At 41.7% G+C, this 14639-nt stretch overlaps 1 protein-coding gene across 1 annotated transcript in view; it reads right to left on the bottom strand.

The window, feature by feature from the left end:
* The window catches only part of LOC311037327 (tetratricopeptide repeat protein 28-like), a 114780-nt gene extending 105641 nt beyond the window's left edge, over positions 1-9139 (bottom strand). Inside the window, exons 1-2 of the mRNA XM_084046454.1 lie at positions 9017-9139; positions 1051-1524 (exon numbers count right to left, since the gene is read on the bottom strand). Of these exons, the coding sequence (XP_083902580.1) occupies positions 1051-1524; positions 9017-9046 (504 nt within the window). The 5' untranslated portion in view covers positions 9047-9139. The remainder of the gene's footprint in view (positions 1-1050; positions 1525-9016) is intronic.
* Between the last annotated feature and the right edge of the window lie 5500 nt (positions 9140-14639).

Below are 14639 nucleotides of genomic sequence, written 5' to 3' on the forward strand. Positions count from 1 at the left end.
CAATTCCAGCGAAGGGGGTTTGCCCCTTGTGAGGAACTCATCCACTATACAGTTAATTAATTTCATCCACCACTATCATCATCATCATCATCCTCATCACCGGTCATCACCACCACTTGCCATACTATCAGATTGTAGATCTGCTATTTTTTTTTTAAATCTTGAAAATTTGTGCAAGTCTTTGAATATATATATATATATTTTTTTTTAAAGCGAACATTTTAACAAAAATCTTAGCTTCTGGGGGATTCTACAAATGTCTTCTAAATCCTAACAGTTTTCTGTTGCTTTTGCTTTTTTGTTGTTGTTGCTAATATCAGTGGTTCTTGTGTGATTTTTATGTGAGGGAACACCCAAAATGATATGTACAGTATTTGGCCGCGGACCCCCATCTGAAAATATGTTGTTCCAAGGACCCCCAACCCCAGAAGCAAAGATTTGAGTTTTAAAATGTTAGCTTTAAAACATAATATATATATTCAATAATTTGCACAAATTTTCACGATTTTTGGGGCGGTGTAACCGCCCCCTATAAGTGAGGTTTGGACACTGACTAATCCTGCACCGTGATTGGCCAACAGTCTACAACGCAGTCTACACCCCTAACCCCTCCACACTCAATGCAAATCTATACTTTTGTCAGCCAATCTATACTTTTATCACATTACAGCTAGTGCCATCACCACTAGCTGTAATGTGATTGGCTGACTTTATTGGTTGACTCTATTCAGGACTGTGATTGGCTAGCGAAACACATGACACATGTGCAGCCCTATGAATAGCAGTATGGCACTTCAAAAAAACACATTTATGTTTTTTTAAGTGAGTCATGTGATGACCAAACACCGCCCACTTCACACTGGGTGTGATTTTTCAAAAATAGCAGATCTACAAGCGAGCTTGTAGATCTGCTATTTTTTTTTAGAATAGCCAAAGAAATCTTAAAATGACACAGATGTGTTCCCTTCTTAATGGGTTAATATGCAGAGAGCTCACATCAAAGCCAGGTTCAGCAGAAGGAGAGCGGCGGGGCGTCTGTCTGTCTCGTACCTTGGGCCATTTGGGGTTGAAGAGCCGCGCCTTGAGGGCGTCGTCCAGGGCCGTGCCGTACTGCCCCAGCCGGAGGTGGGCCGCCGAGCGGTTGCTGTACAGGATGCAGTTCTGGGGGTCGGCGGTCAGCGCCTCGCTGTAGAGGCGCACGGCCAGCGCGTACTCCCCCTGCTGGCACGCCTGGTTACTGCGCCGCACGCACTCCAGGAACTCTGCCTTGGAGAGGCCCGGCCCCGGGGGGGCGGAGCCGCGGAGGGCCGGCCCCACCGGGGGGGCGGAGCCGTGGAGTCCCGGCCCCACCGGGGGGGCGGAGCCAAGGAGGGCCGGCCCCGGGGGGCCGGGCTGCAGGTCTATCTTCTTCACCGACTGGATGATGGCAGCGGCTGCTAACGCTGAGGAGGAGGAGGAGGAGGAGGAGGAGGAGGGAGGGTTTGTGGTCCTACTGCTGGTGGAGCGAGGACCAAACAGAGAGAACTGAAGACAGAGAGAGAGAGAGAGAGGAGTAGAGGACAATAGGGAGAAGACATTAGAGAGAGAGAGAGAGAGAGAGAGAGAGCGAGAGGGAGGGGAGTAGAGGACAACAAGGAGAAGACATTAGAGAGAGAGAGAGAGAGAGAGAGAGAGAGGGAGGGGAGTAGAGGACAACAAGGAGAAAGGGTGGGATATGTATTAGAAGTCCTGCATGTCCTATGTATCGATCATCATCTACATCTATAGTAGTTTACTAGTTTAAAACATTCATTGTCTCCGCCAGGAGAGTTTGTTTTCACTTTCCGTCAGCCAAGCAAACATTGGTCGAGCCTCACGTGACACTTGACAATACGGTGAAATAGTGTGATCTGATTGGCTAGTGACATAACGGGCTATAAATACATGTGTCACTTTGAAAGAGTCTTTGCCTCTTTCAAAGTGAGGTAAGACAGGAATATTCACTAAATGGCTGAGAAATGGCGGATACTGTAACAATTGGATAGGACACTTACACAGACAGGACAGATAGGACACTTACACAGACAGGACAGATAGGACACTTACACAGACAGGACAGATAGGACACTTACACAGACAGGACAGATAGGACACTTACACAGACAGGACAGATAGGACATTTACATAGACAGGACAGATAGGACACTTACACAGACAGGACAGATAGGACACTTAGACAGGACAGATAGGACACTTACACAGACAGGACAGATAGGACACTTATACAGACAGGACGGATAGGACACTTATACAGACAGGACGGATAGGACACTTATACAGACAGGACGGATAGGACACTTATACAGACAGGACGGATAGGACACTTATACAGACAGGACGGATAGGACACTTATACAGACAGGACGGATAGGACACTTATACAGACAGGACGGATAGGACACTTATACAGACAGGACGGATAGGACAGTTAGAACATAAGAATTAGAACATTCCCAACATTCCCAACACAAGTCTGCTGGCGGAGACTTGTGCTCCGAGGAGCACATTTTCTAGTTAAAGATATAATCCATGGGGAGGCAGTGGCTCAGGGGTAGAGCGGCCGGATGGAAGCCGTGAGGTTCCCAGTTCGATCCCTGTGGGCTCCCCCTGAGTTAGTGTAGAAGTGTCCTTGAGCAAGACGCCGAACCCCTAATTGGCTCTATGCACAGCAGCCATTTTTGGAGAAAAAATGGGCCTCTTCTGACTTCCTTCACAGGTGTTACCAATGATACAATGAAGGCTCTGTTCCATTCTGGTCAGGGTGCTGATATTGTGCATGTTGGCTCACTAGAAACACTCCATGTTGGTTCCCAAATGGCCCCTTATGGTGGGTGTGTACTGTAACTCTGAGAGTGTACAAATGGAACCAAATGGACCCGTAAGGGTCCATTTGGTTCCATTTGTACACTCTCAAGAGTTATGGAGGTCCTTGAAAATAACCACCACTGTGCTAAACTAAATGGAACAGAGCCTTAATTAGTATCATTGGTAACACCTGTGAAGGAAGTGAGGAAGGGGCCCAATTCATTCCCAATATGGCTGCTGTGCATGGAGCCTATTGCTCCCGATGACTTGCATGGTTTCCTCCTCCATCGGTGTATGAATGTGTGTGTGAATGGCACAATCTATGTAAAGCGCTCTGGATAAAAGCGCTGTATAAATGCACCATTTACCATAACTTAAATCAGTAGTTTTGTCATGAATTACATTTCTACTATGAATGATTATATGGCTGTATTTAAGACCGCTCAGTGTGGGAACATTCTACTGCCAGATCTACAGATCTATTCATTCATTCATAGAGTACAGAAGTCCTGACGTCGCTCGTTCATCCTCTGGGTGGTAGAAGAAGTCATTTCTCTATGGAGAATAACATTGGGTCATCTTAGAATCGTCTCATATAAGAATTGTGGTCTAAAAATAAACAAACTGTCTCTGTGATATTGTCAGGGAGGAGGTTCTGTATCGTTTATGATAGTCAGTCACTCATATTTGATACAGTCTGTTTCTGGTGAAAATGTAACTAATTCAGCGGAAGTAACATTATGGTTTTCTCACCGTCAGTTGATGCTTCATATCCATAAGAGTCAAACCGCCGCGGGGTCGTTTGTTTATTTTTGGAACACAGTTCTTATTTGACGCGATATTAAACACGTCTATGGGGACTCAGAACGGGGGGATGTGTAAATTACGTCAGACTTCGGTGCTTTATTCAACCTTTATTTAAGATTCTCGGAGAGATCATTGAGGGAGACCCTCGTTTACAATGATGCAGAGATTACACATCATATAAATAACACAAGAACAACCAGAAAAAAACAATAAAGTTGACACAATCAGTTCAAACAGTTGCATACAGGTAATGCACGGCTATTATATAAATTCCTAAGATGGCCAATGGATGCTAGGCTATTCAATAGATGCTAGGCTATTCAATAGATGCTAGGCTAGGGCAGGGGTCTTCAACAGTGGGTCCTCAGAGTTACTACAGGGGGTCCGCCAAATCTTTGTGTGATATGATTTTTTTTGTTTACATTAACCACTTGAACTCTAGCATCCCTTTTTCTGAGGAGAACATTAGCCAAAAATAGCAGATCTACAAGCTCACAACGCCTCGCACTGCGAGGCGTTGTGAGCTTGTAGATCTGCTATTTTTTGGCAAAGAGGTATAGGTGTAGAGGGGAAAAAGAGCAGACCAAGTAAACCAAAAAAAAGTTTAATCTGAAACACGATTTCATACAATATAGAGGGGGTCCCTGCTTCATCTCTCTCTTTCAGCTAGGGGGTCCTTGGCCTGAAAAGGTTGAAAGAGGTTACAAGACTCAGGTGCACCAAAGCTGAAAGCAGTCTTTCCCAGTTCCGAACTGGCAAAAGGAACCACAGGGACTGGCCGATCGCTGGAGCAAGTTAGAATGTGACGTAGCATGCATATGCATAAAGAGGTTATGCGGGCTAAAACTCTTGATTATGCGGGCTAAAACTCTTGATTATGCGGGCTAAAACTCTTGATTATGCGGGCTAAAACTCTTGACTATGCGGGCTAAAACTCTTGATTATGCAGGCTAAAACTCTTGATTATGCGGGCTAAAATCATTGATTTTGTGATGAAATATGAAATATCTTTTTTGCAATTTTATGCGGTGAAATTGGAGGAAGTTGCAAAATATGCTTGAAAATAGCAGCTCTTGCTATTTTCAAGAGATTTGTATACATTTTTTGAACACTTGTGAAATGGGACATTCTGCATAATGAGTATTTTAACTTTTGGTACTATTAAGTGCATTGTGATGCCAATACTTTTGGCAACACAGGCACACAGGAACACATTCAGACAGACAGACAGACAGACATACAGACAGGCAGACAGGCAGACAGACATGGAAGGCAGACAGACAGACAGACAGACAGACAGACAGACAGACAGACAGACAGACAGACAGACAGACAGACAGACAGACAGACAGACAGACAGACAGACAGACAGACAGACAGACAGACAGACAGACAGACAGACAGACAGACAGACAGACAGACAGACAGACAGACAGACAAACAGACAGGCAGGCAGGCAGGCAGACAGACAGACAGACAGACAGACAGACAGACAGACAGACAGTTAAGTCTTAAAAATCCTAGCAGGTTTCTGAAAAAAACGTATGTTGCTATAATATCAGTGGTTCTCAAACTTTTTCATGTCAAGGACCCCCAAAATTATATGTATTTGGCCGCGGACCCCGATATCGAAATATGTTGTTCCAGGGACCCCCCCAGAAGCAAATATTTGAGTTACAAATGTTTCAAGAAGTATATGTATTCAAAGATTTGCACAAATGTTCAAGACTCTCCAAAAATAAGTCTTGAACACCAAAGTATGAAATAATGATGAATCTAAAATGACACAGATAGGTTCCCGCCTCCCGGGTTGCCCTTTTAACAGGAAGTTACATTTTTTTATATTAAAAAAACAAACAGTAGTGGGTTTGGTGATGGTCTATATTGTCTTAATCAACTTTGTTTGTGTTCATTTAAGTGCTAAAAGAGTTACTTTAAGAGCTGTTTCAGCGTACAATGTAAGTCAATGAGGAGCATATTTTGAATTCTCAATTTCTAATCAATGGAGCAATTATCTTTTTTTTTCTTGTCCACATTTGGAGTTACATCATTGCAAGGTAACTACACAACCCACACCTCTACTAAAGTGGTCTTGCCCTTTAAGTAAAAATGTGAGTACTTCTTCCAGCTCTGCTTGTTTGCACCCCGCCTGTGTTGCCCTCCAAGTAAACACAGTATGAGAAAGAGAGAGAGAGAGAGATAAAGAATAGAGAGATATAAAACATAAGGTTGTGTTCATTCTGCCTCACAACATTCACTGTGACTTTGAGGTCAGTCGTCTCCAGCCTTAAGTTTAGAGGAAGGCCATTCCCTCCCTGATTCCAAATTTGTCCTTTTCACCAGAGCTCTACAGCAAGGCCTTCATTATCTCTCACTCACGCACACACACACACACACACACACACACACACACACACACACACACACACACACACACACACACACACACACACACACACACACACACACACACACACACACACACACACACACACACACACACACACACACACACACACACACACACACACACACACACACGTTCCTTTGCTAAAAGCTGAAAAAGCCTCAGCCAGTGGCTTCGAGAGAGGAACAGGGCAAAGACCATGTACAGTATTCACTAAGTTCAGTGGTTCAGCTCTAATTAAAACACTTAGAAAGTAACTGAGAAGCAGTATATTATAATAATAATTGTTATATTATTGATACTCAGTAATGTCTGGCCTTCATTCTGTATCTACAAAGCTGAATACTTTCACACATAACTGCACACACACACACACACACACACACACACACACACACACACACACACACACACACACACACACACACACACACACACACACACACACACACACACACACACACACACACACACACACACACACACACACACACACACACACACACACACACACAGTAACCTTTATCTGGGGTTTTCTATGTTGGACCATATGGGTGGACATGTAGATTAGCATCAGTATCAGTGGTGTAAAGTAACTAAGTACTCCACTACATCTCAGAGGCAAATATTGTACTTTTACTCCACTACAATGATTTGAAAACTTCAATTACTAGTTACTTTGTAGATTTTGATTATTATTACAAAACACGCATTAACCACTTCAGCCCTGTAAACATTTTGAACATTTGAAAATAGCAGATCTACAAGCTCACAATGCATCGCGAGAGATGGCACACATTCAGGCAGACAGACAGACAGACAGACAGACAGACAGACAGACAGACAGACAGACAGACAGGCAGACAGACAGACAGACAGGCAGGCAGACAGACAGACAGACAGACAGACAGACAGACAGACAGACAGAGAGACAGGCAGACAGACAGACAGACAGACAGACAGACAGACAGACAGGCAGACAGACAGACAGACAGACAGACAGACAGACAGACAGACAGACAGACAGGCAGGCAGACAGGCAGGCAGACAGACAGAGAGACAGACAGACAGACAGACAGACAGGCAGGCAGGCAGACAGACAGACAGACAGGCAGGCAGGCAGACAGACAGACAGACAGACAGACAGACAGAGAGACAGGCAGGCAGACAGGCGGTTCAAGTAGTTCATGTAAAATATATATCCACTCACACAAAGACATGCCAGCCCGCCTGTAGTAATACTCTGAGGACCCCCTAGGGGTCCCGGACCCCCCTTATAGTCTATACAGTAGGTCACAATATAGACTATAGCATCGGTTCCACTTAAAGTGTCTGTCAGTTGGCTATAATGTTAAACACAGATGTATCAGCTCGTTAAAGGCATACACAACCATATGACTTAAAAACTACAACTATATTATGATGATTTGACATGTCATGACATCTAAATATAATTAACAGCAGTGGTGGAAAGTATCTATACAGTACTTGTACTCAAGTACTTATAAGTACAAATTTGAGGAATTTTTGCTTTACTGGATTATTTTCAATTTCCAATACTTTTACTTCTAGGCTACTCCACTACATCTCAGAGGCAAACACTTTAGTTACTAGTTACTTTGTAGATTTAGATTATTATTACAAAACACACATTGCATGCACTATATAAGACTATATCCTTTATATAGGCTATTTGAAAATAGCAGATATTCAAGCTCACAACGAGTCGCTTTGCGACTCGTTGTGAGCTTGTAGATCTGCTATTTTCAAAAGATTTGTATAGATTTTTGAACACTTGTGAAATGGGACATTCTGCATAATGAGTATTTTAACTTTTGGTACTTTTAAAGTGCATTTTGATGCCAATACTTTTGGGCACACAAGCACACAGGCAGACAGACAGACAGACAGACAGGCAGACAGACAGGCACACATTCAGACAGACAGACAGACAGACAGACAGACAGACAGACAGACAGGCACACATTCAGACAGACAGACAGACAGACAGACAGACAGGCAGGCAGGCAGGCAGGCAGACAGGCAGACAGACAGACAGACAGACAGACAGGCACACATTCAGACAGACAGACAGACAGACAGACAGAAGGTAGGGCTTAAGGAGAAAGCTAGCTCTGGTCCATTAGTTAGAAGGACTTCTCCTTAACGCTATGTTACTTATCAGTCTTTGCCCAGAGGCCGCGCAGCCTCTCCACTTTAGTGAAACTAAAACATACACTTTCATTACTCACCAAAACAAAGCGGGTTTAATGGAGTTGAAAGCCTCCTCTCTTCAGTGGGAACACTCTGAGCTCCTCTCCTCACGTCTAAAAGACACGCGCGCGCTTTGGCCAGAAAACTAAAACATTTCACCGGAAGGAAAACAAATGTTTTAATTGCTCCACTGCGCCCCCTACAGATCTGGTCAATTAGAAACAATTCCATTGACCGGGCCTGTAGGGGGCGCAGGGGAGCAACTAAAACATTTTTTTCCATCCGGTGAAATATTCTCATTTCTGGTCCAAAAAACTGTCAAAAAGTGTATTTTAGACGAGAGGTGGGCGAATCAAAGTGTTCCCACTATGGAAAATAGGCTTTCAGCATCTTAAAACACGTCTTAGTCTTGGTAAATAGTGATGTTGTATGTTTTATTTTGACTAGTGGCGAGAGGCTGCGCTACCGGCTGTTCAGGCAACGGTAAAACAGCGTTAAAGGAGAACTCCTTCTAACACTATATATATATGGACCATGGGGGCTACGAGAAGAAAATAGCAGATCTACAAGCTCACAACGCGCAACGTAGATCTGCTATTTTCGCACAACCTAGTGTATATGATAGGCTATTTAGTCAGTGTGTTCTATTACGGAACAAACACTACATTATTAAATATTTAAACACACACACACACACACACACACACACACACCGCTTCCGTTCAAAGGCATTCACTTACTTACCTTCTCTTTCCTCGCCTTTGGCTTCTCCATCCTCTCCTATAAATAACTACGTTTATATTCCAGGTTGAACGGCAGAATAAACTCATATAATAACGTGTGTATTCCGAGTGTAAAAGAATAAAAAAGTACAGAATAAAAGTCCAAAACTCTACCATCAGCCCGTTATTCCATCAGAAAGCCTGATCCAGGCAGGAGAAAAAAAAAACGTCGTCCTCTTTTAGAGTTTCTTATTATGATCCACAACAACAGACCGTCAGAGCGTCAGAACCGTTATTTACTATAATAAGACCTGATTATCATATAGTCCTCTATGCGCGCGCACCATCCAGCGCGCACATACTTTATTATATAAACATTTAAAATGTTCTTAAAGGACATTTTAAAGCGACAGACAGACAGCCTTAACGGTCACTGACTGACTGTGTTTTCTTCTTCTTTCTTTAGACAAACTCATTCCAGGAGGAGAAGAAGTATACTGCTGCTGTTGCTGTGTGTGTGTGTGTGTGTGTGTGTGTGTGTGTGTGTGTGTGTGTGTGTGTGTGTGTGTGTGTGTGTGTGTGTGTGTGTGTGTGTGTGTGTGTGTGTGTGTGTGTCTGTCTCTCTCTCTCTCTCTCTCTCTCTCTCTCTCTCTCTCTCTCTCTCTCTCTCTCACATCCGTTTTTCTTTTTCCTCTAGTCTTTTTTTTTAGGGGCAGGGATCTGGATGTGGATGCAGTGTTGGAAAAAGTAATCAAATTCTTTGCTTAAGTAAAAGTACCAACACTGCAATATAAAAATACTCTGTTACAAGTAAAAGTCCAGAATTCAAAATGGACTTGTACTTAAGTAAATGTACTTAGTTACTTTCCACCACTGACTAAAACTATAAAACTAAGGAGGGACTAGTGTAGAAGAGATCCAGTAGAACTAAGACTAGTGGAGAAGAGATCCAGTAGAACTAAGACTAGTGGAGAAGAGATCCAGTAGAACTAAGACTAGTGGAGAAGAGATCCAGTAGAACTAAGACTAGAGGAGAAGAGATCCAGTTGAACTAAGACTAGAGGAGAAGAGATCCAGTAGAACTAAGACTAGTGGAGAAGAGATCCAGTAGAACTAAGACTAGTGGAGAAGAGATCCAGTAGAACTAAGACTAGAGGAGAAGAGATCCAGTAGAACTAAGACTAGTGGAGAAGAGATCCAGTAGAACTAAGACTAGTGGAGAAGAGATCCAGTAGAACTAAGACTAGTGGAGAAGAGATCCAGTAGAACTAAGACTAGTGGAGAAGAGATCCAGTAGAACTAAGACTAGAGGAGAAGAGATCCAGTAGAACTAAGACTAGTGGAGAAGAGATCCAGTAGAACTAAGACTAGTGGAGAAGAGATCCAGTAGAACTAAGACTAGTGGAGAAGAGATCCAGTAGAACTAAGACTAGTGGAGAAGAGATCCAGTAGAACTAAGACTAGAGGAGAAGAGATCCAGTAGAACTAAGACTAGAGGAGAAGAGATCCAGTAGAACTAAGACTAGTGGAGAAGAGATCCAGTAGAACTAAGACTAGTGGAGAAGAGATCCAGTAGAACTAAGACTAGAGGAGAAGAGATCCAGTAGAACTAAGACTAGTGGAGAAGAGATCCAGTAGAACTAAGACTAGTGGAGAAGAGATCCAGTAGAACTAAGACTAGTGGAGAAGAGATCCAGTAGAACTAAGACTAGTGGAGAAGAGATCCAGTAGAACTAAGACTAGAGGAGAAGAGATCCAGTAGAACTAAGACTAGTGGAGAAGAGATCCAGTAGAACTAAGACTAGTGGAGAAGAGATCCAGTAGAACTAAGACTAGTGGAGAAGAGATCCAGTAGAACTAAGACTAGTGGAGAAGAGATCCAGTAGAACTAAGACTAGAGGAGAAGAGATCCAGTAGAACTAAGACTAGTGGAGAAGAGATCCAGTAGAACTAAGACTAGTGGAGAAGAGATCCAGTAGAACTAAGACTAGTGGAGAAGAGATCCAGTAGAACTAAGACTAGAGGAGAAGAGATCCAGTAGAACTAAGACTAGTGGAGAAGAGATCCAGTAGAACTAAGACTAGTGGAGAAGAGATCCAGTAGAACTAAGACTAGTGGAGAAGAGATCCAGTAGAACTAAGACTAGAGGAGAAGAGATCCAGTAGAACTAAGACTAGAGGAGAAGAGATCCAGTAGAACTAAGACTAGTGGAGAAGAGATCCAGTAGAACTAAGACTAGTGGAGAAGAGATCCAGTAGAACTAAGACTAGTGGAGAAGAGATCCGGTAGAACTAAGACTAGTGGAGAAGAGATCCGGTAGAACTAAGACTAGTGGAGAAGAGATCCGGTAGAACTAAGACTAGTGGAGAAGAGATCCGGTAGAACTAAGACTAGTGGAGAAGAGATCCGGTAGAACTAAGACTAGTGGAGAAGAGATCCAGTAGAACTAAGACTAGAGGAGAAGAGATCCAGTAGAACTAAGACTAGAGGAGAAGAGATCCAGTAGAACTAAGACTAGTGGAGAAGAGATCCAGTAGAACTAAGACTAGTGGAGAAGAGATCCAGTAGAACTAAGACTAGAGGAGAAGAGATCCAGTAGAACTAAGACTAGTGGAGAAGAGATCCAGTAGAACTAAGACTAGTGGAGAAGAGATCCAGTAGAACTAAGACTAGTGGAGAAGAGATCCAGTAGAACTAAGACTAGTGGAGAAGAGATCCAGTAGAACTAAAAGACAAGTCGTTTTATGTTTGGTTGCGCTCGGGGGGTTGCGCTCTGAAAATAGCAGATCTACAAGCTCACAACGCGTCGCGCTGCGACGCGTTGTGAGCTTGTAGATCGGCTATTTTCAGCATGCAACTAAGTGTAAAATCAACCATTTCGACACCATCAAGGCACCGCCAACATACATTTTAGTTGACTAAATCAACTGTGGATTTAGTCGACTAAAACTAGACAAAAACTAAAACATTTCAGATGACGAAAATATGGAATTTTATTCAAAAGACTATGACTAAAACTAAATCAAAATTTGCTGTCAAAATCAACACTGATCTGGATGTAGAATGGATGTTGAATGGATGTGGATGGAGAATAGATGTGGATGTAGAATGGATGTTGAATGGATGTAGAATGGATGTGGACGCAGCAACCCAACCATCCATGGGTGAAGCAGCCTTCAGTAGTCTGTATATATGCATGAGGCTTCAGTTTACCGTGTGACATCACAGTCACCTGATAGCCCACAGCCACACAGGATATTCATTGCAAAGGCAGTGAACGTTTTACACCATGTTGTAGCCGAATACTATATGAAGGGGTTGTGAGCAACTCATGATGTAATAACTGTTATGCGCCCATGATTTCATTACATTATGAGCTTTTATTACATTTAGTTAATTACATTATGAGACGTTATTGTCTCCGCCAGGAGACTATGTTTTCGTTCTCGTCCTTCCGTGTGTCCACCAAGCTAACATTTGGTCAAGCAGCTTCACGTGACACGTGACAATATGTTGAAAGGGTGTGCTTTGATTGGCTAGCGAGACGCATGATGAAATAGAGGCCTATACATAGGTGTGTCACTTCAAAAGATCATTTATATCTTTTGAAGTGAGGTAAGACAGGATTAATCAGGAACAGTACTGGCGGAGACCTGTGCTCCGAGGAGCACATTTTCTAGTTACATTTTGAGTTGCTACAGGAGGGTCTTCAACGTTTTTCAGGCCAAGGACCCCTTAGCTGAGAGAGAGATGAAGCAGGGACCCCCCACCCCACTACATATTGTATAAAATTGTGTTGCAGATTAAACTTTTTCATAGATTTCATTGATAGCTTCATAGACTTGTTTGACCGCACTACTGTATATCATCGTTTTATTTGTGAAATTATATTTTTTGCTTGTTTAGGCATCATATTTTCTACTAATATTTTGGATTCACGTTAAAAGCGCGAGGCTTTGTGAACTCGTAGATCGCCTATTTATGGCTAAAGTTCTCCTCAGAATAGGGATGCTAGGGTTCAAGTGGTTAATGTAAAAAAAAACTACACAAAAAACATCCTATCACACAAAGATTTGGTGGCCGTAGTAACGCTGAGGACCCCCTAGGGGTCCCGGACCCACTGTTGAAGACCCCTGCTATATTAGAATACTATGTTGTATTAGGCTATAATAGACCAATTATGTGTTTACCAACATTGAGACTGGACGCACAGGTGATTTTTTTTTCATGCAATCAATTCCCAACACATAGTTTCGGGGGTTTCGTTGGTTTCAGTTCATTCAACCTCCTCTTGTGTGTTGGCTAGTGAGGCGCGTCCTAGCGAGACCTGACAGAATGGGGTTCATTTGGTGCCGGCCTGCGCGCGCATACTGGTTCTTATCACTGTGGCGTCGTCTGTTAAGGGGCCTATGGATGTGTTCAGTGGAATTTTCAGTGAATGGAGTCCACATATGAAATGACCACAGCCTGTGACATTTATTATTATGGACAAAAAAAATCTATAAATAACATATCAGAAACTTGTCATGTATATAGCCTACATTTATATTAATTTTGTTTAATATGTAAACTCTATGATGTCTTACTTTATGTATTTGTATAAGAAATATATTTAAAAAACATACAAAACACCATGTAGCATAAACTATGTTACAAATATCATTTATTGTAGCATATACACTGTTTTCAAGTTCCTGGATTGGCCTTAATGCCTGAAGTAAACTAAATACATTGGTGTATTATGTACACTTATTTACATACACATTCTGTTTTGTCTCTTGGTCAGTTCCATCAAATTACATACAGAGTCATTTCATATCCACTCATAACTATACAAATATTTTACAAGTTCTTTGTGTTCAAATCCCAGTGGTAGAAAAGCGCAATTTTGAGGTGCATTTATTTTACTTGAGTGTTTCCTCTTTCTTTTATACTTTAAACTTCTTCTCCACTACACCTCAGAGACAAACATTGTACTTTTTACTCCACAAAAAATATTTGACAGCTTTAGGTACAAGTTACTTTGCAGATCGAGATGATTAAAGCAGCACTAAGTAACTTTATTTTAATGAATAAAATGTAATTTTGGCCACTCTGCATTTTAGTGTATGTTAATACAATATAACTTATACAATGTGTATGGTAGAGTATGTTAATACAATATAACTTCTACAATGTGTATGGTAGAGTATGTTAATACAATATAACTTATACAATGTGTATGGTAGAGTATGTTAATACAATATAACTTATACAATCTGTATGGTAGAGTATGTTAATACAATATAACTTATACAATCTGTATGGTAGAGTATGTTAATACAATATAACTTATACAATCTGTATGGTAGAGTATGTTAATACAATATAACTTATACAATCTGTATGGCAGAGTATGTTAATACAATATAACTTATACAATCTGTATGGTAGAGTATGTTAATACAATATAACTTATACAATCTGTATGGTAGAGTATGTTAATACAATATAACTTATACAATGTGTATGGTAGAGTATGTTAATACAATATAACTTATATAATCTGTATGGTAGAGTATGTTAATACAATATAACTTATACAATCTGTATGGTAGAGTATGTTAATACAATATAACTTATACAATCTGTATGGTAGAGTATGT

The sequence above is a fragment of the Gymnoscopelus microlampas genome (assembly GCF_963454915.1).
Source record: "Gymnoscopelus microlampas genome assembly, chromosome: 21".
In the NCBI taxonomy this organism is placed as follows: domain Eukaryota; kingdom Metazoa; phylum Chordata; class Actinopteri; order Myctophiformes; family Myctophidae; genus Gymnoscopelus; species Gymnoscopelus microlampas.